This window comes from Triturus cristatus, chromosome 3_2, assembly GCF_964204655.1.
Source record: "Triturus cristatus chromosome 3_2, aTriCri1.1, whole genome shotgun sequence".
In the NCBI taxonomy this organism is placed as follows: domain Eukaryota; kingdom Metazoa; phylum Chordata; class Amphibia; order Caudata; family Salamandridae; genus Triturus; species Triturus cristatus.
The window spans coordinates 321,157,934-321,184,248 of record NC_140584.1 but is presented as its reverse complement, the minus strand read 5'-3'; the positions used below and the strand labels follow the sequence as shown (position 1 = coordinate 321,184,248).

The following is a 26,315-nucleotide window of genomic DNA, read 5'->3' as shown; positions in this document are numbered from 1 at the left end:
TGTAGCGCCCAAACATTGGCTGCCGAGGAAACGTCCCCCCCGCACAGTCTGCAGGTAGAGGTCCCCCGGATGTTCCCACCCTCGAGCAGCCAACTCTGACCTCCTCCATAAAGCTCTTCAGAGTGTCATTGAGCTTACCCAAGTCTTCTGTGGACGAACCCAGTTCCCCAGATTCGAGGACGACCGCCCTAGCCGTTAGGCCAATTCCTCTTCCCACTTCTGGTGGGCATGAAGTGTGTTCTGGTGGGCCATCATAGACCTTGCTAGATCCTTTTATCTAGTTAATACCAGACCTAGAGAAATTAAGCAGATTGTATTTGTGTCCATAATTTATTTATTTGGAAGACATTAAAATCCTACTTTGAGCACAGATCCAAATCTTGAGCAATTGAAAGGCACGTTGGGGTCCAGCCCACCTCTGGTTCAGTCAGCATGGGCTCAGAATGGACCAGCTTGAGAGGTAGATGCTTAAATGGGGCATGGCAGGGGAGGGTGGTGACAACTATTGGATGTTATATTTAAGTCAGGCGTCAGAAAGCTAGCATCAGTGTAACAAAATTTAGTCCAAAGGCCTCCTGCACCTCCATCTGTCTACAGTTGTTCCCACACACAGCTGTGTTGCACAGGTCCATGAAGCCTCCTAGCGTAGGGCGAACAGGGGGTCTTCAGTCGGAGGGGTCTCGACATTCAGAGCAGTCTTTCATATCCTCGGAGTAGTTCTCAATCTGGATTGTCGTGGTGTGGAAGTTAAATTTGCTCTGTAACTGGGTGCTGGCTTCTTTGAGCAATACCTGGGCATCCGCATCTTCATCTGGAAGAGGAAATCAGTCAAGAGAAGTGTTAGAGGCCAAGCATCACCACAGTGTAAACAGGGGAGGAGTTACAGAAGACTGGTCACTCTGGTTTACAGAGGGGGAGGAGTCCGAGGAGAACTCAGAGTTCTTGGGGGAAATGCAGATAGTAATTACATTACAAGCATACATGGGGAGGAGTCACATGACTAAAGTATAAACATGCCAAGAAGGTGCATGTTAAAACCCTAAAGAGAGAAAGCATACATGGGGCAAAAGTATACTCAAGACTGTGCACGTTAGCAGAGGCCTAAGAAGCGTACACAGAGGAGTCGTCAACAAAATGCACAGTCAGAGGACTTAAAGGACTGAAATGGGCTTCATTTTGGTGTACAATGAAGACATTCACATGCCTAAAGCATTAGGTAGTGAAAGGAGTTTTAGCAATTCATGAGTATTTTTTATTCTGACTTCATGATATACAGAAGATGGCAAATGAACTATAACACAAATCGGGGAGGAATCTAGAGATGGCATGACCAGATCTTACAGAAATGGGCGTGCTCCACCACTGAAGTACACAAAGATGGGAACAAGACACACAATAGATTTGAATGGGCATGGGCGTCAGTGTGGAATATCACGCTTCTCAGGACAGAGCCACGAAGAAAGGTCACACGATACGCAAAGGAAAATATTAGCCAAAAGGCACATGGCAAGCCCAACGTGAACATGTTCCAAGCTACATGAATGGATATCAAGCAACAGAATTATTCTAAGAAAAAGCAAAGGCAGGGGGCAACATTATTCATTTATTTTAAACCCACCCTCTTTGCCTTCATCGCACTTTCTATGGTCCTCCCTTGCACCATCATTTGCCATCCAACACACATTGTAAACTTCATGCTTTCCTTTCTGCCCCTACTCTTCAAAATACTGCTTCCCCTGATGCACTATACCCTGTTATCCATAGCTTCTTCCATCACTTATTATCGTACCAATTTTTGTACTGCATTCTCCTCGGCCTCCGTAGGACCATCTCAACCTCATGCCAGCCGTCTCCAAGAACCGCATCCAGCAGAAAACATATGTGATCTAACACCGCTAAACAGCAGTCACAAATCCCAAAACAAACCTCTTTGCCGCCCCATCAGACAATCACAAGAAACTCCCATGAACTCCATTGCAGCTGTAACATCATGGAGAACTGGCAAACCTCGATGGAGTCCAACATTCTACAGTTTCCAAATTCCCTCAGAATAAACCTGTCCTTGTCTGGCTTATTGTCTTGCAAGCTAGAGGAAACGGCGCCAATCCTTTCACACACATGCACCCAACTGTAATGCAGCTACACAATCTGGCATAGTCTCCAATCACCTACAAGGATTCCACCATACATCAGTGCAGATTTAACTCAATGGAAGAACATTCAATCCTTTTTGTGAATTGACTCCAACCACCTACCATCCGCCAAACCCATCAATAGAAATCTTACCCAAACAAGCTTGGAAAGTAGCGGCAAAAACGACCACACCACTCATACATGGGTACCCAATGTGTACACGGTCCAGACTACCAGGCTGGGATACCTACTTTTAAAGATCCACTATGAACATAGAAAACAAACTATTAGTATTTCCTGTTATGAAATACTGCATTTCAAAAAGCTGCGAATTTTCAAAACATTTGGCCAAAACTGCTCAATAGCAGCAAAAACAAATCTTTGCCACATGTTTAATAACCTCCTTTGATTGGACAAACCCAATAAGAGGGAGTGGTCCTGTGACACATATGTGGTACTCACTGATCGCAATGTGCACAGACAGCACTGGCTGCGACACCGTTAGTGCCCAGATATGCAGGCTGTGCAGCGCCTTCACCCCCGGGATGCGCAGCAGAGATTCCTTCACAGCATTGAAGTCTACGCCCTTTGGAGTCCCTGTAAGCAAGCAAAGAACACTTCAGTGAACCAGTGGGGCGAGGGGGTGCAGACGAAAACATGTGAAGAGCAGATGATAGAAAAAGGTGTAAGGAGACAAAGTAAAGGGAATTAACACTTCTGCTGTAGTTTGCAAGGGTGAAGGAAGAGGAGAGAGAAAAGAGGAGAGGAGGGGAATTGTGTAGAGATAGCAGGGTGTCATGAAAGAAAAGGGGAAGGAAACTGAGAGGAAGTTAAAGGATTAGATTGCACGGTAGGAGAGCGTAAAGCACAGAGGATACGAGGGAGTGAGAAAACAAGGTCTCAGAGAAGAAAATCTTTAATGACAATTATGAGGAGAGATGGAAGCAGAATTTGAAGGGTGCTAGTATAGAATAGAAAAGAGACAAGATAAGAGTGGGTAGAGGAATAGAAGCAGGCGAACAAGAGGTACACATGGGCAATGAGGAGATCATGTAACGAACACAGAGACAGACAGCGAGGAAGGACGAAAGTGCAATGGTGACACCTGGATAGTTATGTAGATGTCTGAGGAACAGCAAGGAAGAGTAAATGGGTATGACCTGAACCAACATGGATTTTAGAATAAAACCAAACATGTTAAACTGCCCACATGGGATAAAGGATATATCTAGAGAATGTCAGACTACGACCCCCCCTAATATGTCTTGTTATAAAATAAATTCCTCAAAGATTGAGAAGGAAGATTTCCAATCTTAAAGCAAAAAGTACTGATTAACCTCATAGATACAGAGATCAGATTATGAAATAGCAAATTACAAAGTAAACCCAACTGGGAATAAAACCTACAAGAAGCCATAAAACCCTACCCTCCTACCCCTCCTGAGATGCATCACTGGGAAACCTTGTTAACATTGTCAACATTCCAGCAGTCTCAAGGAGGAGAATCCAATCGATAAATGTGTTGGCAAACATGGCCATTAAGGCCACTCTGGACCCGCTCCTTACGGATTGATTTTATTTTTCCTGGTAGAGTGATTCCCCGAGATACTGTTCTGGGATGGATTATGAAGTTTGTTAGGGAGAGCTGAAGAAGGTGAACCATCCATTCCAAACTCCCATAGATGATCTCATGTTAAGCGTCATTTAAAACTTGACAAATGGCATGATGGCTTCTCATGGTAGGATGCTGTTCCAGACTTTATCATGGCAATGCTTAGAAAAATGCGGCATCCCCGAAATGAGGACTACCCCAGTACAATGTTCGTTCTAGCATACCAATTGGTAATTACTGGAATATTTTGTGTCCCCCGTGGCCCGCACCTCTCGTTTAAAGCTGGACCTAGCATAAGGCTGCTAATCACTGGCCTACTGTGCGCAGCCATAGCATGGAGAGAATGGTGTTAATCGAGATTGTGGCATCCACAGGAAGAGATTTTTATACACGATCATAAAGGGCAAAATCTCTCATTCTGGGGCAGCAGTATACAAGTCAGTGATTAAAATGACAAACTGGTCAAACAAGCAATTACTTAAAACAAATAGCTGGTATTTCAGGACAGAAATTTCTTGGTCATGACAATTAGCTTTGGTGTGGGGGAACTGGGCTTATTGTCCAAAATCAAACGTGAATTTTCATAAATTTGAGGACTGCGTTAGGAGGTAAAATTATTATTATATAGGGCCGACATCGAAACACATGAAAAGCGGTATGGAGAAGGCAGCCGCTGTAGATTGCTGTGGCACTGGACTGCATTCCTCAAAGATGGCTTAATGCGAAAAAAGATTTGCTGATTTTATTTGAGCTATCAAGCACAAATATAGCAAGAAAACAGACATTTCCCACTGGAAGGCTTCAGTTGGACTGTATGGTACCACTTGCCGCAGCACCCAGTGCAACAGGAACCCATCTGGGAGTCTACTATGGGCCAAAATATATTAGTACAAACTGCCTGTGGTCGCTTGCAGCTTTAATTGACTGAGTATCTACAACTGTGAACAAGCTCATGATGAGCGAAACGCATCCGGGTTACCTGCAGCAAAACAAATAAAAACTCTTTACCGCCACTTTGTGGGTACGCCTCATCCTTCTATAAGAGGAAGGAATTTTGGGATATTTAATACATATCTATATATCTATAGTTAGAGACTATTCATGAAATATCAATTCTATTACGGTCCGAGACGCTGGTCTTCAAGATTGGTGTAACCCATCAGCTGTGAGGTCTCACTCGCAGTGGCGTCACTAGGGTTGGTGTCACCCGGTGCTGGTAACTCCTGGTGTCACCCCCTCACGACTTACCGCATGACCTCCTCCGCTCAGAGTCCGCCAGTGGACACAGTTGGCAATAACGGGACCATACAAAATCCTTAGTAACGTTTGTAAGTGCAAACCCTCAAATTCCAACAGGCCAGGTTTTAACACAAGTACTTCCAGGCCCGATTATCCACTTTGACCATCCCGCTCCTGTGTACCTTATCTCACAGCTGACCTTCGGGCCCCAGCCCCATATCAGCCCCATCCAGCTCTACTTTCATTATTCCCGTAAAAAACATTAGCAAAATCACCTTCAAACTTAAAACATTAAATATAGCAGTAAATATAATTAGCACGCACTTTAATATATGTTCCACAGTTGCCCTAATGACCTGATTGCTAATGAAATAAAAACAGAAAGGCAATGACAGGGTCGGTTTTATCGCTAGTATGTAATTCCGTCTACAGGGAATGTCACATGAGCCAATGAGGATTAGAAGATGTAGGAATCACATGTCATCCATACTGGTGGGCAGTAAATTTAAAGAGGGTTTGGGCTGGGGAAGCACAAACTCAGGATTTCAAGCATACCGTAGCGGTTGGGGCATGGCTTTACTAATAAAAATGTATATCGGCCCAAACTCTTTTTAGCAACATTAAAATAATGAAAGACTGGGGAATTTCTAACTTTATAGTAACACAAAAAAGTGAAGTTCTAACTATACCATTCATGTTTGTCTGCAGCTCTTTGATGACAGTTCATAGCCACTGTCCTATGTCAGGATTGTAACTTTTGAACTGCAAGTAACACAAGAATCTCTGTGACAAAGGCAGTAACCCACTGAGCTATCCAAATAAAATACAGTTTATCTGCATTTCAAAACTACCAACAGGCAAAGGACTGCTCTCCAGCAGGATCATTAATCACCAGTTCTCTGGACATGTTTTATTGATGCCTTGCATCCATGGCCATGATAATGATGTGCCTTGCTGGGCCTGTGCACATTTTTAAAATAAAAACAAACAGTAGCACATTCTCTGACCTACTCCTTGTGTCACAGCCTGATCTGATAAGCAGCTGCAGGAGTCAGGAAAGGTGAATCAGAATAAACAAACAAACTTATTTTCTCAAATGCTGAACAAAAATGGAAATATCCGCGCAGCAGCACAGGACGGTAGGCAAAAGTTACTCGGTGTCAAATAAAGCATTTGTTCCCTTTGCCATGCCCCTATTGTACTTGCACACAGCCCACCCGAGCCCAGGCCCAATAACGCATCTCCCAGAATATGAAGAAAAACAACATTCGGAGGAACGTTTTAAATTAAAGTGCCCATTTTCTATTGGCCTTCATATCCTCACTGCGAGGGCCAAGGCTCATGTTTGGGTGGGCCAGGCTCATGTTTGGGTGGGCCTGGCCCACCCGGACAACCCTCTAGAACCGGGCCTGCTGTCAATGTGCACCGCCAGCGTGTAGGCAGTGTTTGACTTCTTTTGTTTCCAGGAACCTGACCTGTGGAAATGAAAATTAGTAACGGGCCCGGCACTCGGTTCCATACAAATGGCGCCCTCCAGAACTTGGCATCCGGTGCGGCACTGTGAATAGGCTAGCAATACGCAATAGGCCACTCACCTGCTGAGTTGGTGGCAGACAGGGGGGGGGGGGGGGGAGGGGACTACCTCGGTCGGCGGCTAGCCTTAAACCGGGCTCCACTCCTGTCCTTGGAATAAAATTAAATTATAGTGGCGACCTGAGACGAGACCTCTCACCTCCTCGTCCCTCGTGATGCCAAGTCACGCGCACTTGGGGCCCAATGCGCATGCGGGATTCGGATTCCCGTATTCCAAAACAACATCGCCGACTGCACCCCTCTTGTGACGACGTCACTGCCGAGGTGCGCAGACGCGGCGGAGGAGGAGACAGTGCGCGCTGCGCACAGGCACCTCCTGCTGAATAGTTGGGTTGCGTTGTTGCGTTTCTGATTTCAATTTCTCTCTGCACCACACCACACTGACCGGACCGGCCCTTTGGTGTCACCCCCCGTGAGGGTGTCACCCGGTGCGGTCTGCACCCCCAGCACCCCCCTAGTGACGCCACTGCTCACTCGTATGAGCAATGGCATTCTTTTATGAGGATGTAAAATCTTTCTAGCTCTGCTGTGTACATCCCAAGATTATGAGATGTGTTGCTTTTTTTTCTTGCCTCTCCCTGCCCCTGGAGAGGGTCAGTCATAACAGATGTTTGAGAACTTGGAAGGGGAAGAATGGAAAAATGAAAGTGAAATGAAGGAATGTAAATAGACACTATAAAAAAATATGAGACGTAAAATTGAACGTCCGTAACTTTTCCCACATATCTCCATTTTGACGCATCGCAGGGAAACTGTGTGGGAAAATGCTGAATTTTGGCTCCATTTCATCAAACCTCTCTCAAGGAGGGTAACTTCAAGCACTCTGGCGGAGGTCAGTCGTGCTTACCATGCCATGAAAGTACAGAAATCTTTGAGTGCCCTTTCATCACCTAGACAACTTTGGCAACTTTATGCTAAAAGTTTGCTACCAAATATTCTATTTAGCCAATTTTTTATTTTTATTTTTGCAGGGCAGAGTTGCAACATGGAGAAGGTATGTACAGACGCACCACATTCAAAGACAAACAGGCCCCTCTGTGTCAAACTTTACACCGTTGTAATAGGCATCTTTGAGTTTGTTACTTTGGTAAGTTTTATTAAGGCTTTTAGTTCGTAATACTGATGTAAAGAGGATGGTGTATAATATCCTGCAGTAAATATTGCTGGCAAACTGTCTCCCCTTGGTTAGTGTTGCATTTGTTACAAATGGTGCATAACTGCTGTGATGAAAAAATGTGTTTTCTTCCCATTCTGCCTAAAATGAGCTGGTCGTTCAAACTCGAAGAGGAAAAATTACGAAAGTGTGTTTTTTTTTTTTCCATTTTGTCTCACAATATGTTCCCTGGACTTACCTGGGCATTATAGGAGAGATGCCTCCGTGATTAAATGGCTGAACTCCATTAAAAGCTCAATGTCTGGCTACAGAGTTACAGTACATCATGTTACTTCGCAAGGTAATTTCATTAGGATCGTTTGCTGCAACAGCTGTTGTGCAGAAGGCCACGTCGTTATGCTTCAAATGTTTCTAGCACATACTGTTGGGAGACTTATTGACGTAGAGCTGTTTAAACAACAGTGTAAATATGTATTTGTATTAAAGCATACAGCCAAGTCAAAATATTAATCAGCCTTGTAAAATGACATTGTTCACGCGCGTTCTTCACACTCGAAAAAGAGTCGAAGACGATTTAAATAGTTCAAAATACAGATTAAAAGTGTTTTTTTTGTAATCAGAAAATGTATAATTTAGGAAATGACAAATAAGGTAAGTACCGACGTGCCCGTCAAGCACAAGAAGTGACTTACGATTACCTTTTACCCACATTAAATAACATTTAGATTTTGTTTTGTAAATTGTTTATCGAAATCTAAAGGTCAGAGCAGCTTCACTTCATATCTTCGGTGGTGGTTTGGACGCGTCATGTCCGTGCCATTGGGCACTAGCCAGCAGGGGGTCTCAGAGATGGACGATGGTGGCGAGCAGAAGTGGAGACCCGAAGGTCTCAATTCGAATCCGGAACTTTCCGGCTGTCTCAGGTACGTAAATGTTGTACTTTAGATCGGGAGATAGTAAACTGGTTTAGCTGGTTAGTTTATAGAACAGCGTGTGCCTGCCTGGCTTACCCACAGGATGCCGGTGATCAGATGGATGCGGCCCTCCATAAGGAGGGAGTTATATAACTTATCTTGGTACTGGGATGGTGAACAGACATTTGAATATGGTTATATATGTTTAAAATATGTGGATATTTTAGCTCAGTATCCGATACCTTGGCTTGAAAGAGGAAATGAGTGGGCAGGCATTGTGCACCGTGAAGCAGTATATCCAAACACTATTTAAACAAGCATTTGCAATGCAATAGGTCTCGCATTTACACGAGTTTGAGCTATTCACATTGCAAATACCAATGCCTTTTATATTGGTTTTCGTTTTAAAAACATAAATAAAAAGGCATTGTCATTTACAATGCCAATAGATTTAACTGGTGTAACTGCGAGACCTATTGCATGAAGGACTTTACAGGGGAGTGGTCAGAGGTAGACATTAAGTATCTCAAAGATTAGTGAGCTACCAAAGACTGCTTTGAGTTAGGTTAGAACGTGGTGGCTTGGATAGAAAAGGAGGAGGGTGCTGGGAAAACACATGCTGTGGTTGCTATGGGAAACTGATTGAAGGCTGCTGTAAGAGGACTGCACAGGCAGTGATCAAAGCTCCTGAGCCTGCATAACCTACCCTGGCATTCTTCCATGGACCCATATTCTTCTTATATAAACATTTGCAGTCTCACAATAAATCTATCATTTACACACGTCAGCAGCCCTATTAGGTCTACCTGTACAGGCTCAACTCCTCCAGTCAAAAAAAAAAAACTGTGGATGCATTTACTGCAGAGATGTACATGTAACCTGTAGATACAGACCACCGAGGTGGGCAACACAACAACAAAACCGCTGCTGAAAGTCATTCAAACCACTAAGGAACATCAACATTTCAAGACAATCTCTTAGGACACTACTGTTGAGAAGAGCTTGTGGTTGCAGGTCAGTTTCACCTTGGGAACTGTGCCCGTCCTTTGAAGTGCTCCTCGGTTGGCATAAGGCACAGTAAATAAAACCTTATTAACCATTACATCAACCACTAAATAAAGAAAACAAGATATGGTCACGTAGCTGGCAACAAGGCTCTGTGAATTGATAGCTTGCTATGAAGAACTGTTTGTCACCTGAAACTCTAGGTTTGAATACAGAAAAAAATATAACTATTTATAACCCCATTGCCGATAAATTGAGCAAACCCGATAAGAGTAACACTGGAGGTGTGCAGCAAAGCAGCAAAATGGAGATAGTAAGTGTTACACAAAATGAATCAATGGTTACAATAGGTACTAACAAATTAGCACATTACCTTGTAACGACCCCTATGCTTATCCAAAAAATGTAAAGCGCTATGACGTCTTTAAACCAGGGCAGTCACTATACAAAAGCACAAACAGGGACCCTCTCTCCCTCCACCCCAAACTACCTGGGAATCATCGAGCCACTCACTGTGCTCCCGCGCCCCTATTCAGTATGTGCAGCCTCGTCCGATCCATTTACCCGTGGGGACATCAACAAAAGAGGACAGCCTCTCATTCTCCTCCGCCTTTCAAGGTGTCTCCACACTCTTTGCAGGGAACCTACCCAACAGCCCCCCTCAAGCAAGCAGTGTCAGGCCCATGCAAGCTCCAGCCACCAGTTAGTTCAGCCTCCTCTAAAATCTGTCAAAGCTCACCCCGCCCATAAACAGAGAGAAGTGCTCCCCAGTTTGGGGGACCTCATCTTTGCCTACCCACTTAAGGAGCCCAAACACTTGCACCTGTGGCGCGAGCACGCGCCCACTGCCATCAGCCTGTGCAAATAATGCCTGCAGGTAAATGCAATTAAAAGCACCCCTGGCCCCCACCTGTGAGGCCCACCCCTGTTCAAGTCTATCTGCCCTCCGCACCCAGCTTGCCCCCACCCATCTCCCCGCCCTCTGCGGAGCTCGGCTCCATCCCCATGTGAATCTACACTTGCCCACCTGTGCAGCATCCTCCACCCTATTTTAGAGCCTCTTCTCCCCAATCCCACCCCTCCGTGGACAGTGTCACTTCCACGGCGACACTCACCACACCATGCCGTATGCCCCTTCCCGGATGTAGGAGAGGCTGGTGTAACGGGGCCACATCGTAGGCCTGCCCCCGCACAATCTCGGGCCCCCTGCAGTTGGCAGACGCCATCTTCCCCCGGTGCGGTGTGGCTGGCTCAGGCGCACCGCCGTGCTTCGCTGTCCTTGGGCTCCGCCGCTCGCGCTCTCCCCTAAGGGGTGGGGGCAACTCGCACCGCGGCCGTTACAAGCACAGGAGAGCTCGCGCCTGCTGCCACCGCTGATGGTGACATGAGAAGCAGCCGGGCTCGCGCTGCTGATGCTGTGCAGGAACAGGCATAGGCAGCATGAGCTCCCAGGCGCCTCCCACCGCCCCGCCCACCTACGCCTTGGCAGAGGTCACGTGCATGTACTTGACCGAGAGGAGCGGGCGGACTGCAGAGAAAAAGCTACACGCGCCTGCAGGCATGCGCAGACCGCTGGAGGAGCAAACCTTGGAGCGAGCGGGAGCACGCAACGGTGCACACTGCAGTCACGGGGCTGCGCATCTCCCGGTACGCACGGGGTGAATAGCCCAACTAGCGGACATCATCAAATCAGGCAAAGCTTTCCATTAAAGCCAACTTTGAAGGTGCATTATCACATAAACACCTAGGATACAATACGTATAATGCTTCAAGGCATGAGGATTTTGGCTTTGGATTTTTGAACCTGCAATTATTTTACAGATAGATGAAGTGTGGAAATACATAAAGCTACAAGTTCCACAATGCAATGAGACCAAAATTACACAAGCGCTCACCATGACGAAGTTGCTCGGCTTTTTCTGCAGTCCCACTTGGAAGACCTTGCCTGCCAAAAGGTTTCTTGTCTTTATGAGGCCATGTGTTTGGGCCCATAAAGATAAGATACCTTTTGCAACGAACGTAATTCAGGCGAATCGGTCCAAGTGGGACGGCTCAAAACGCCAAGCAAAAACGTCATGCACAGCTCTGTTCCAATGGCTGGCCACCGTTTACCATAAACGCTGACGCCAGCCAATGGAACAGAGGGGCGGGGCTTAAAGCCCCTTACAGAAATCAACCGTTAACACTAAATCTCGCCAGCGAGACTGCACATGCACGCAGCCTACGCCAGGCGAGACCTAAAAATGACATTTTATGGATTATTTCTAAATATAAGATTTGGTTTTCTTTTGCTTGACCATTTATGTTCAGACCTTTGATTTTGGGAAGTGAAGGAGATCTTTAGCAAGGAGATCTTTAGCAAGGAGTACACTAGGGGGCATATTTATCAAGCCCTTTTCCCGTTCGCAAATGGGCGTATTCTCAGAATCGGCCAGTTTGCGAACGGGAAAAGGCATTTTGGGATGTATCATCCCAAAAGGGCATCGCAAATTAGAGAATCGCAACATTTGTGATTGCCTATTATGCAATAGCATTTAAGGAATCGCAAATTGCGATTCCTTAAATGCAATGCATGAAGCACCCAAATTGTGCGACTTTGGCATAAGAAATCGCAAATTACCACCAACTTAAAGTTGGTGGTAAATTGGGATTTCTTTGAAAAAAGCACTTTTTTGCTTTTTTCAAAGTGTCATGTGGCACACATACATGCTCTTAGGGCATGTATGTGCACCATATGTGCACAGATGCACATTTCAGGGGTGCAACAGGGTGTCCTTTTGGAACCCTTGCACCCTTGAAATTGCATGCACAATTTGCGAGTACCTATTGGGTACTCGCAAATTGCGCATGCAATTCCCATCCATTCCTATGGGCCTCTTGGCCCATAGAAATGAATGGGAAGCCATTCCTTAATAGCGACTCGCAGTTTGCGAGTTGCAATTAAGGAATGCCGAGGATTCGCAGAAAAATTGCTAATTTTTATTTACATCTCGTTTTGCGATTCTTAAATAGCTATGCTCTAAAAGTTGCTATTTGAGAATCGCAAATGCATTCTTTGATACATATGCCCATAGGAGTCTAAGAGAGGAGAAACCCCTTGTGAAGACACCTTACCGTACACCAGGTGTTTAAGTACCAGAGGTGGCAATAGGTAGAGCTGGGAAACAATCAGCATAATAGAAGGACCCGCGATAAAATCCAAAGCGTGTTGAAATACCAAGATAACATACAATAACAGTGTATTATCCTGCAGTCTGCTTGCTATTCAAATGGCAATATTACTTGCCTGCCATTGACCCCCCCCCCCACTCCCCCCAGCACTCAATACAATAAATATGCAACAAAAGTTCCATCAACCTAAAATCATTCTCCTGCACATACCCTCATTGTGCTCTTGGGCCATAGGCAACTGCGACCTGGTCAGTGATGAGCGATACAAGTGTACTCTTGACCTCAACACAGCGATCCTTTAGAGCAGATCAGGAGCCAGAGCGCTCCCCACACACCCTGTCCTAGTCTTAACACGGAATACCCACCACCCCACCAGTTCACTCTTCATAACACTCACCTTCCATCAGTACGAGCAGCACATCCCTCAGTATGGCTAGTGTGGTCCCCAGGACCAGGATGGAGAAGAGAAATGTACAGATGGGATCCACAATTTTATACTCTGGCTGGAATGAGGAAGAAAATAACATTCATACAAGTCTTGGAGAGATTCATGTTAACTTACTTTCCAGGAATGCACAGACCAATTAACCCTCACCCCATCTCTCGCAAACGGGAATTTCATTCCATTATTAAAGAGCATTTTAATCTGTTTTTCAATAATCCACCACCAGACCCATCCATGGAGAATGTTTTTTAATTAAAGCTCTTCATCACACTATCAACAAGAAAGAGCATCTTTCTCTTTAACTCAAACCACCGCTCCCAACACTAACCAGTGACAAATACAGAGAACAGCTTTTTAACCATTCATCCTTTCATTCACCCCCAAGCAATTCTACTCCTCATGAAGTACCCTCAAATGGATGTTAGCATCTCCTCCAGTCTCTAATAATATGCGACATTACCCCCAAACCAGATAGGGATGTTGGTCTCTCTCCAAACTCAATCCACAAACCTCTCCCTCAACAACAATATCACACCACTAGAATGACCTCTCTGCAAGTAGAAACTAAGGGTTCTTGCTGATATTTAGACAGAGCTCAGTGTCCAGCACAGCCAAGTCTGGCTTAGGCTTCCAAGCAGTAGAGGTTTAATGTACAAAGCCATTTTGTTATCGCAAATCCTACAATTCTCTAAATTACAAGGTTTGTGGCAACTAAATTGCTTTTTTAACATACTAAACCAATATGTTGATTAGGTAACAGCTTACCGTATTGCAAAATGGGTTTAGAAAGGGATTACAAACCGCTAATGAGAAGGGACGCATTTAGGGCACGCCTCCTAAAAAACAATTCATTATGGTATGTACCGGCGTTTTGTGACCGGACAAATCCAGAGTTAGGATAGTAACATTAACAAAAGAGGAGGGGTCCCATGGAGACCTCTTTCCTTGTGTTATTGTCAGAAACGTTTGTTCGGGAAATAGCAGTGGTCTTCGCTACTACAGCTAACTTTCATACAGATAAAAAAAAACTGCAATCCCGTTTCCTGTAAAAAAAGCAGGCTGTCTTTTTTTAAAGATTCTATTTTTATCAAGTATTCCCGTTTAGTTGCATTGACCTCTAATGACAAATTTCAGAAAATTTATAGCTTTAAGCACTAAATACTCCAAGTGATCGAGGGTGAAGTGTCTTACTTGTTTTTTTTTAAAGCTTACTAGATATTTTACGTTAAGTGCAAGTTAGACATCCAAGTGCTATCTTGTGTTGTGTTTTCTTTTACAGAAGGAAAATGCTATATACATATTATCTTTATCATAATCCTATACCCCTGGTAGTTTTTCTGAGAGGCTCCCGCCATACCTTGAAGTAGATGACGTAGGCAGCCACCAGTACCCCGACGCTCTGCACCAGGTCCCCCACAACATGAATGAAGGCAGCTCGCACACTGGTGTTCTGTTCCTTCCCAGGGGTGGCCTTGTGCGAATGTCCATGTGATCCTTCCGTAGGGCCATGACTATGACCATGCCCAGTCTGATGCAGGATAAATCCCATTCTGTAAGAGAGAAGCAGCTAGTGAAGAAGAGGTTCCCATTCTAGTAAAGATCACTATGATTGGAGCATGTGAGTTGCCAAATCCACATTTTTCCACAAAGTCCTACAGGCATGTGTGGGTCTGATTAAGCAACAAGATGTGAGCCTCATTTCTGAAAACCGAAAAGGAGTGAGAGATGGTGTGGCAAAAATGTTGTACTTTGTAGCAGACCCTTGCTAGTAATGTTTGATGCATAATTAAGGCAAAGTAAGTTGCACAGAGCCAGTTACAGGTAAACTTGCTCTGCAACTCACTGTTACAGGCTTTGGTGAGTAACCACATTTTACAGTCAGCCTGTGCCGCGACGCTCACTGAGAGACAAATTGTATTGGGACACTCACCATAGGACAAGATTGCTATGAAACTAATCCGTTCAGGCATGATCCCATCAAATTCAATTTTACAGTCGTTCAGCTGTGAAATTATAATTTCATTAAAGGCTTACTGTAGGTTTTCCGTTTATGTGAGGACGCTGCACTGTATATATACTCAAACTCTACCACTGCAGGTATATTTAAACCTCTGAATGAAAGTGCTCATCATCATGTGTGTGATTATCTAAAGAGCATGCATTTAAAAACAAATTAGTATAAACATCTGACACATCGTCAGAGTGATCTGGATGGCAAGGGAATTCTGGGAATGCAAAATGATCTGAGTGCAGAAAATCAAAAGGTAAACAAAGTGTGTACATGAGGACCAGATTTGCAATAAATAAACTAGAATCATTGGCTCAATAATTATTTCCAGAATGCTGTGGTTGTGAAGGGACTGACTTGAGAGCAGAGAAATAAGAGTAACACACATTTGTTTGAAATGCGGTATTGAGATTTTTTATTCAGCTAAAACAAAAGCTGAGCCTCATCCTAATGTGGTTGCCAAAAATAATGATTAGTTTAGGTTTGTGAGAAATTGAGTTGTTGCTTGAACAAGGGTCCCCTCCCTCCCATCCAACCAACAGCCACAATCCATGGCAGGGTGAACTACGAAAGTCACTAAAATAGCCGGTGCTTATCCTTGGGTAGCTTGGCACAAAAAGCAAACAAGCTTAAGTTGGAGGCAAATTGTAAAATATTTTGCAGAGCACATACAGTAACATTGTGAAAACACCACAAGAACAGTCCTACACCAACTAAGAAAAATAAAGTAAATTGTATACATTTGACACAAAAACAACAAAACTCCAGACAGTAGAAACAGACTTATGAATTTGTAACGTTTTTAGTGAAAACTAGCACCTAAAAGATCAAATCACCAACTGCAGATATCTGCTCATCTTGCAGGAACAATGCAGTGGAGACAGGCCCTTTGTGTGACGGTATAGCACACCATATTCAGTTGAAAGTGGAGCTGTGAACAGCTCCGCCCCACCCCTCATCGCGCCCGCAGATGGCCCATTCAAGCACACATAATCCCTCTCTAACCAGACTCTGTAGGAGAAATTTGTGAAGTTTAACTGCCAACTACACCCAGTCATGTGACCTAGGCAAGGATAAAGGCGCCAAATAGGGCAGGGAAATGCCAACTTTCTTAAAGCGTTATTTTCAAAATTAATTTAAATTCCAACTTTACCATTAAAGAGGATTTTTAATGACAATGTCCTAAATACCAAACATGAAATGTATCTGTCTCCAATCAAAAGTTGGCCCTTATTAACTAGAAAAAGGCAACCCAATGTAAACCTGTGGGATAGGTAGGCCTCACAGTAGTAAAAAAATGAGTTTTTCACTACCAGGACATGTAAAACTTAAAAGTTCATGTCTAATCTTTTAGTTATAATGCATTCTATCCTATGGACTACCAAAGATTTACCTTATGGGGGATGTTAGACCCGGGATCCCCGGTTGGCTGAGGTAGGTACCTTAAGCCAAATAGGGGCCCGCGTTTCCACGTCAGGGAAAGGAAGGACACCTTCTCAGATAGCCCCCACTCACCCCCTTGGTAGCTTGGCACGAGCAGCCAGGCTTATCTTCAAGGCAAATGAGTAAAGTATTTGCAACCACGCTCAGAGCAACCCAATGATGACATCACAAATGGACTCCACACAAGATAAAAAAAAAAAAAGTATACATTTTATATAAAAAGATATGATAAGACCACACGATATAAACTCAACATATGCGCATTTGTAATATTCCTCCTGGCCAGTTGTTAGGCCGGCCTGCCCTTGAAAATTCTGGCGATATTACTGAGCACTTCTAAACATTCCACTGTAGTCCTAATACAATGTTATGCAGTTCGTAATGCTAGAATCAGGCACTTTGCCATGGAAAAGTAATGCAATGCGTAACGCAACTATCAGGCACTGTGTAATGTAAAAATAATGCAATGCGTAACGCAACAATCGGGCACTTTGCAAGGTAAAAGTAATGCAATGCATAATACACTAATCAGGTTGTTCGTTATGCAGGAATAATGCAATAAGTAATACGCTAATCAAGTAGTTTGTTATGCAGAAACAATGCAATGCATCATACGACAATCAGGTAGTTCGTTATGAAGAAATATTGCCATGCGTATTACACTAATCCGGTAATTCGTTATGCAGGAATAATGCAATGCGTAATAAGACAATCAGTTAGTCCGTTATGCAGAAATAAGGTAACCGATCACAGTGCCTTAGGCGGTCTCTCCGCCACTCCTGCTGACCCGCAGTAAGCCTTTGTCAACAGTTGCCCCCAACACGCGTATGGTGTAACAAAACGTGCAGCTCCGCGCTCCGGCCCCAGTACTGCAACTCCCTTGGCCAGTACGGGCAGCGATACGAGCCGAAGCAGAGGCACGCACTGCCGGAATGAGAGAAGCCGAGAGAGTCCCTCTGAGCTCGCACCCACCTCAGGCGTCGACGCACGTTACCGGGGGGTGCGACCTCACTCTCCGCTCCTCTTCAAGTGACTTGGGCCTCCGATGCAATCTTTGTGAATTCCGGGCAATGGGACTCGGGCCTTCCCTTGACGAGGTTTGCTCGAGGTCCCGCTCGGACAACGGCGGGCTTGGGCCAGCGGCTCAGCTCCTCCGGGGCTGCCGGTCTGGACTGCTACTGAGATCTCAAGCTGCCACAGGGCACACGCACACAGCGTTTGAGACTCTTGAACTCTGGGTGCACGATAACAAGGCAATCCTGACAAGGTCTCAGGCTGCACAAAAGCACATTCACACAGCGTCGCTGAGACTCACTCTGACTCCGGGTGCACAATAACAAGCCAATCCTCACGAAGGTCTCAGGCTGCACAAAGCACACTCACATGGCGTCGCTGAGACTCACTTGGACTCGATGCACACGATCACAGGACGATCCTCACGAAGGGCTCAGCCTGCAAAAAGCACACACACATAGCATCGCTGAGACTCTCCTGGAAACTTTTGTGTTCCCGAGTTTCCGCAACAGGGAGCCAGCTCACCTCGGGCCCTTGGGGATAAGTTACTTCAGGACACAGCACAGCAAAGTTCTTTCAAGCAGGGGGACAGCACACAGCAAAGTCCATTTAGCCTTTCCTTGGTTAAAACAGCTAACTGCAGGCCAGCCCCAGAACACACAGCAAGGGTCAGTCCTTTCCTTTAGTCTCTTCAGTTGTTTCTTCCTCGGCAAAGGTTCCTCTTGACCACGAAGTAGCTCCAGTCTTGTTCAATCTTAATCAAGCCTTTCTCCAAAGTTCAGGGGCTTCAGCTCTCATAGTTATACCCCTAAATGGCTTTGAAGTCTGTGTTCAGGGGGGCACTGAACACATTCAAACCAGTTCTGGGTGCCTTCCTGCCAGTGTCACCTTCTTTTGATTAGTGGGGGACTGGATTCTCAATCACTCAGCAGGAGATGGGACCATTGTTTTATGGCAGCAACCCAGGCCTCTTCACCTCTAAGAGCTACTCCTCCCCCTACACTTCAGATGCAGGTCAGCCTGTTGCTCTCACACCTCCTCCCTGGGTCAAGACATTCCCCAGATCCTATCACTTTCAAATCCAGACAGTCAATCCACAACCAGGCAGAGACACAAATGTTTAGAGCACAAAAATCCAGCCACTTCTAAAAAAGTGGCTTCTAAACACAAAATGCAAAAACCACCTTCATAAAAAGATTACATTTTGAGTTCGGGCATACTAAACATCACCTCTCCATCTTAAGCCTTTGGGAAGATAGGTTGGAAAACATATTAGACAGCCTCCCCATTCTGTCCTATGGGCAAGATGGCCTTTTAACAGTGAAAAACGAAATGGAGATTATTTCACTGTCAGGACATGGCTCACATCTTAGTACATGTCCTACCTTTCACATGCACTGCACCCTGCCCAGGAGGTACCTTGGACCTACCATAGGGGTGTCTGATGTGCAAAGAAAGGGAAGGGTAAAGTCTGGCAAGTGGGTGCACTTGTCAGAATATGGCAGTTTAACAAACTGCGCGCAGGTACTGCAATGGCAGGCCTGAGTTCACTCTTTAAGGCTACTTGTGTGGGTGGCACAATTAGTGCTGCAGTCCCACTAGTAGCATTTGCATTACCGGCCCTGGCACACAGTGTACTTTACCAGAGACTTTACTAGTAAGGCAAACATAATCATGGACAACCAATTACCATTAAACTTTATACAGGGAGCACTTGTCCTTTTACACTGATCAGCAGTGGCAAAGTGCCCAAAGCGTCTAAGTCACTCAAAAACAGCGTAGGTAGAGGCAAAAAGTCAGTGGTAATCACACCAAGAACTGCCAGGTCTAACAGGGGACTTCTATGTAATAAAAGGGGAGTTTAGTCTGGGGCATGGCCAAGTGCGTCAATATGGCCGTTGCGCTCTAAGAGTGCTCTGGACACCTGTCATTCGCTTGCATTCTCGCTGGTACTGGGACCAGATTTCTCCCTCAAGCTGCAGCACTACTGGTCCCAAACTTGAAGGGCCTTGAAGGAATGATCAGAGGCATTCACCCTGGGTAGTGGTGTTACCCGCCGCATTCTACAGCGCAATATGGTGGCACCCTGTACAGGTCTCTCCTTCTCTCAAGGGTCTGCAGTGGCGCACATACGGGAAGGTCAAAGAACTCGGGGACGCGATCGAGTCCCTGACCGATCATTCCCTGCACCTCCTCGGGTTGAGGCGGCTCCTGCCCAAATTGGCCATGGAAGCCCCGGAAGCCCTGGTGACCGGAAACCTGACTTGTGGTTCCCTCCTCCCCCAGCAGTGACGTTGGTGTGGCAGAGCTTCCACACCAGAGGCCTGGGGCACCTCAGTTCTATAGGAGGCTGTGAGTAACTGTATCAACCCCCCCCCCCCCCCCGGCTGTGGAGCACAGCCAAGGTGAGCTGCGGAGGCCGGACCTGGGAGATGAAGTGACATAGGGCCTGCGCTATGCGCCCTGCCCTGCAGTGACGAGAAGCAGTGGACATGCACCGTAATTGGGTGGCAGAAACCGCATCTGCAGTCAGCCCCCTGGTCCTCCTGCATGGCTTCGGGGCTCACAGGCGTGGGCTTCCTGGTCTCCCCGCCTGCCTGGGCCATGCCATGGAGGCCACTTCTCCTCTGTTGACTGCAGCCACACTACTCCATTGTTCCGGGTGGCGTGAGTGGCTGGGGAAGGTGAGTCCAAAGACTCTTCCCCCCCCCCCCCCCACCCCCACGCCACAGCGGCTGGCGATCGTGGAGATCTGCAGACTACAACACTAAACAGTGCAGCTGTGGATCTAGGAGGTCTTGATGAACAGGACAGGCCTTGGCTTGTCCCACAGAGCCTATCAAGGAGGAAACAAAGAACAGTAGTGATGCCCACCTGTTGGCTGTGCGGGAACTGAGTGGTGGCAAGCACAACTCCCTAAATCCACATCAAATTCGACAATTCTGCAATGGGAGCACTGGCGGATCATTCTGAATGCAAAACCACCTCTCTGATTCCGTCTCGCAGAGATATGAACCACGACATGCCCGCTTGGAAATGACCCAAGATGGCGTCCAGGGAATTATGTGAAAACACCCGGAGGCCAAGAGAAGTAATCCATGATGCCGCCGGCTGCCGCTTTAATATCGGATAGCGGCCTCCCCGCCCTCTTCTCGAAGCAGGGTCCTGGCAGCGGACCCCCTGGGGGAGAGAACTCCTTGACGGGAAACCTGCTTGTCTGCACCACCAGCGAGGTACGAATGTGATCTGGTCGTATTGCTGTCCATAAGGTTTTACCCAGTCACCCAATAACGGCACCGAGGCATTGGAGAGCATTTCTAGACGGCACCTCAGACACCGGAAGGATCAGCGAACAGATTAGCACTGTATCTCACCTGCGCAGGCTTGCTAGCCAAAAATAACATTTGAAACGGCTGCAAGCTGCGACCGAAGCTGCCATTTTGGGTCGCGCAAAAAAGTCCCAGAACGGAGGATGATCAGAGTTTGCAACCAGCAGGTCCCCACAAAACAAAGTGGAGTGACCGCATCTGGATTGCTGGGCGCCTCGCAGATGGGCATTATGGGGTACCTCTCTCTCTCTAGCAGTGATCGCCCAGAGAGTGATGCGTGGCAATAAGCTGGCAGCCGTCCGATGCTGCTGCCCGAGCTGCAGAACCTGTGCAGAAGGTCCACGCGAAGTCCTGCAAGCTGCCTCGGATCTCTTGCGACTTGGTGCAGGCCCTCAAGGTGAGAAGTGATGGCTGGGGCAGAGTACTGAATTGGCCGGAGCGAGTGTCTCAGACCGGGGTAGCCTAGCGATGCGAGAGGAAGAGAGCGCCTGGGAGCAGAGCCAACTGCGAAGAGGCGCGAGGTGTGCTTGCTGCCCGAGTGGACACTGCGGGAATCAGCTGTGAGGAAGGCGGCAGTGCGGTGATTGCTTGAGTATGCTTGAGCTCTGGGGGATTGCTACAACCCGACTGGTGGCTCTAGACAATGGAAACTATGGAAATAGCGGAGGCCTGCAGGACTGGTCCTGCGTGTGTGGAGCTTGAGGAAATGACCCAAAGAAGTAAGGGGTACTTGGTTCCCTACAGCAAACTTTTGTTCCCTACAGTGGACTTCCGCCCCACAGCAGCATATAGGAGGGCATACAGAGGTCAGTGCAGAGGACCTAACAAGGTGATTGAATTTGGTACTGGACTTCTTGACTATGTGACCCCATCTGGGTTATGGGCCCGCTTACTCTAACCTTTTGGGCCCCCATAAGGTACTTTTTCCCCCCACTGCCGGTCTGCCAGAACTGTTCTGCTTCCCAGCACCCTGGTTCCACTCCCCTCCCCCATTCCCTCTATTCCACTTTTGGGGACTTGTTCTTCTGTGTTTGACTATGCAACTGTAACTAATGTAATCATGAAAAATCTGTTATTCTTGTTCTTCCTGACCGCTGAGACCTGAGCAACATGGCTGATGCCCGGAGGAGCTGCTAGACAGCTATAGAGAAGATCGGCCCTGGTTCACCCCCACGGCCGTCACATACCCAGCCGGACATTGGGCACAGTTCTCACCATCTCCCTGCTGTGTCCCCTTCCTCCCCCTCCCTCTAACGAATTCTGTAACTGTTTTTTTGCCTGTGTTTTACTATGCTCTGGTAACGAATGTTATTTTTAACTTGTCACTCAACGATCTTCATGTAAAGTGCTCTGATACCTACGGTTCTAACCAGCGCTATATAAAACTCTTCAAATAAAAAATAAATAAAACCCACTACCCCCCCCCCCCCCCCCCGCCTCCCACACACACATTGGCCCTGGACCCCTCTGGTTTAACTTGCTAAAGCTCTGGACGCTGCGCAGGGCGTTTGTGGACAGTCTTCAACCCTGCCTACATCCAACGAATGTCTGCATGTGTGGTGAGTGGCAAGGCACTCCACTGAGACCAATGCAGGCGCTCCTACCCCGATCCCCCCCTGTAGGAGGTAGAAACTATGTCACTGAACGCCTTCTCTCAGAGACACAAAATACAGAGGCAGATCTCACTTGAACCTGCAAGTCGATGCCCACCATACCTATACCCCTCGAAGTTCAGGACCCGTGAGTGGCCCCTGGAGGAGAAAACACAGTCACTGCTACAATTTTGTCCTGCCTCTTGGGATTTCCAGATCACCTGGGGCCTTAGTGAGTGCACCGCACAAACCGCAGGCCAGGCAGAGGGGCTGCTAATGCATAGACAGTGCTTGGGACCCCTGCTTTTGGCAGACTGGAATATGAGCACCAAATCGCCCTGGGGGTGGCAGGCAGTGGGGCTGCTTGGAGGAGACATCCAAATCCCATGTGTGAGTCAATCCCGGTGACTGGCTCAGTTACCCGAGCCTGGGGAACCCCGTCTGGGCACCTGTACTGAACGCCCTTTGCTGTACCTTGGCTGTCTCCCTCTCTCATTGGGGGGAAAATGAGCAAGGATAAACAGGTTGCGCCTTGCAACTTCTCAAACCTGCATAGACCAGTATGCCACCAGCCATGGCAATGCTACCAGTGCCTCGTCAGACAGAGCTCTGCCACCTACGGGCGAACTCCTCACTATCCTTCAGGCCATTCACTCCTCCCAAATGTCAGTTGAAAACAGGAGAGGTACGGGTGGACATGGACAATGTGGCAAGTAAGAAATGCAATAGCACGGATCATCAAGGCAGAGTCCTGCATATCCACAGTGGTGGATGGTGAAGCCACGCTGAAGCCGCAGGTCACTCGCCTGCTCTCGCATACAGCTGAACTCCATCGGCAAGTGGAAGATGACGAAAACCGCTCCTGCTGTAACAACTTGTGATTCATCAGTATCCCGGGGGAATGGAGCTTCCCCAGGCAGCTACCTTTCTAGAAGATTTTATGGCGTCCTGGATCCCGATAGTGGTTCGCAAATGAGGGGGCCACCATGCTTAGACACTGAAGCCACCGCCTGGTGCCCCCCCAGTCTCATGATTGCCCATATCTTTAATTTTAGGGACTGAGATGCTGCCCTGCAGGAAGCTTGCACTCACCAAGACTTATCCTACCAGGGACACAAAGTCCTAGTGTTCGCAAACTACACTAGGGAGGTGCAATCTCGGCTGCGATCTTACACAGAGGTCAAGCAGAGGCTTCAGAATTTGAACTTGTCATATCGACTGCTGTTCCCAGCTCGCCTCGTGGGTGGTTGTTGACAAAGTCCTCTTTTTCGATACCCCAGAGGCTGACTGGATTTGGCTCATCGAGGGGAGACCGATGCGAACCTTGCACAACTCTCCACCTTCCAACCTGCTGCCGAACGATCAGCCAGAGCAGACGCTGCATCCAAGCCACGCAGGCACCATACTTGCTCACGGTGAGGAAGCAACACCAAAGGAAGAGTCTCACTATTTCCTTCCACGACAGCGGAAAAACAGGCTGCATCTCCAGCACCAGCCCTTTCACCACATAGTCAGCTGGGTGCTGCCCCAAACCAGGCAGTCCCCTCTGGACAACTTACCACTCCACTGGCCACACAGGCAGAGGCTACTGACCTTTCAAAGGGCACTACACTCGGCTGATATAATGCACCTTTACTGCCATTGACAAAATGGAACTGTCAACAGCTTCTGGATGACCTTCAGTCCTGCTACACCAGATGGGATCCTACATAATGGAAGGGTACACCACTCCATTCCCGGGTTTAGGCTGAGTTCTAGTTTAGTTTTCACTTATGGGATGACAGATGCTTCAGGGATCGAAGGATGGGGCGGGTGTTGGGGAATACGTTTTGTTGATAATGTTCATTTTCTGCCTACACCACAAGATGCGACCCTTTCTAGTGCTTTCTTCTCATATACCTAGCATCACACTGGAAATGCAACACTGCATTTCTTACATGACCGCACTACCACCTCACAGCCACCAAAAACTGGTCCGCTCCTGGCACCTCACCTCTATGGCTCCATGAAATCATGATCTAGAGCCCTTCCAGGTGCTTTCCTGGAACATCAATAGGCTATTGGACCGTGTAAAGTATACTGCAGTTCTAAAATACTCTTACCGGTTTCTCTTGACGGTACTGATGATGCAGGAGGCACACCTGATGGGGAACCACTGTCCCTTTTTAGTGAGACAGGCATACAATAGGGATCTTCCACGCAGGCTTCTCATGGGGCTCCTGTGGAGTAGCGCCACTACTGCACCGCTCCTTTCCTCTGACAGTTACGAAGATGGTGGGTGACCTCCCCTCCCCCCCGGGACACTTCCTAGCCCTAACTAGCTCTATGGGAGGAGGCATCATTTATCTGGTTTCTGCCCATGCGCCCCCAGCAGTCCTAAACACCCTTTCAGGATCTCTGACGTGCTCCCTAAGCTTCCAGACGGCCGGATGGTAACTGGAGGCAACTTTAATGCAGTAATGGCTTCTCACCAGGACACCACTGGGGCCCCCTCAGTGAGCTGCCGCTTGGGTGCTCGGCACCTTTCAGACTAGTTCACTGCACTTTGTGTGTGTGATGTCTGGAGAATATGGAACCCTTGGTAACACCAGTGGCACATCACAGTCATTCACACAGTTTACATATTTATGCCAGCCCCAGACAGCCGAACTGTCACTCATTCAAATTCTCTCTGGCGGCATCTCAGATCATGACCCTCTGCTCCTTCACCTGGGTACCCCCACTGGGGAACTACGAACTGTGTGGTGCTTAAACGCCTGGTTTCTACAGGATGAGGACTGTAAACAGGCGATTGAAACAGAGATCAAGTTGTAATTTCAATTTAATGACGGAACTGTCACCAGGCATTTTGTGGGCGGCAAGTAAGGCCAAAATTAAAGGCTATGCCAAAGGATACCTTAAAAATAAGCAGCAGACCCAGGGCCACCAGCTACCCCAATTGGAGGATCGGGCCCTCCGCTTAGAGGGAGAACTCACCACCCAGAATCGTGAGGGAAGGGTTTCCTGGCAGCTCGACCTTGTACGAGAGGAAATCCGCCACATCTCTTTGGAGACAGCTAAACATATGTGGAGGGCTTCCACGGCTAAAGTCAATGGCTGGGGAGACAAAAATGGTAAACCCCTCTATTGGCTTGCCTCCCATCCTCTAGTCAACCGGATTCTACCAGAGGTGATGGACATCCAGGGAATCACCCAGCATACGCTTCGTGGTATCACACAGACTTTTGCTGAGTACTATCACAACTTTTACACAGAGATCCTGCCGGCTGAGGCAAAGTCACAGCCCCAACTCAAAGACTAATATGGAGTGTCAGCTGCTTGATCAGCCGAACTCTATTGAGGCGGCGGGAGCAGCCATCTCAGTAGTGGTATCTGGAAAGACTCCAGGCCCTGAAGTATTTCCTACAGAGTATTCCTCCGTTACTGGGAGTATCTGGCACCCTGCCTCCATGCCCTGTATGAAGAGGCAGCACAGAAATCTTCCTTCACCGCAAACATTGACATGGCCATGATTTCAGTAATCCCCAAGACACATCCTCCGTTGACCTCCTGTTCAGACTTTTGGCCAATTTCTCTTATTAACTCCAACAAAGATCTACATGATGATGTTGGCCACCAGCCTGAGACCAGTGCTTAGTACACTCATCCACCCTGCCCAATGCAGCTTTAAGTACAAGATACTGCCTCTGAAGCCCCCACATCC

The 26,315-nt window shown here is 47.2% G+C and overlaps 1 protein-coding gene across 1 annotated transcript in view; it reads right to left on the bottom strand.

Moving 5' to 3' along the window:
- Positions 1–319: 319 nt before the first annotated feature.
- SLC30A2 (solute carrier family 30 member 2) overlaps positions 320–26,315 on the bottom strand; it is a 162,243-nt gene continuing 136,247 nt past the window's right edge. Inside the window, exons 5-8 of the mRNA XM_085647785.1 lie at positions 14,584–14,776; positions 13,179–13,284; positions 2,596–2,730; positions 320–811 (exon numbers count right to left, since the gene is read on the bottom strand). Of these exons, the coding sequence (XP_085503911.1) occupies positions 666–811; positions 2,596–2,730; positions 13,179–13,284; positions 14,584–14,776 (580 nt within the window). The 3' untranslated portion in view covers positions 320–665. The remainder of the gene's footprint in view (positions 812–2,595; positions 2,731–13,178; positions 13,285–14,583; positions 14,777–26,315) is intronic.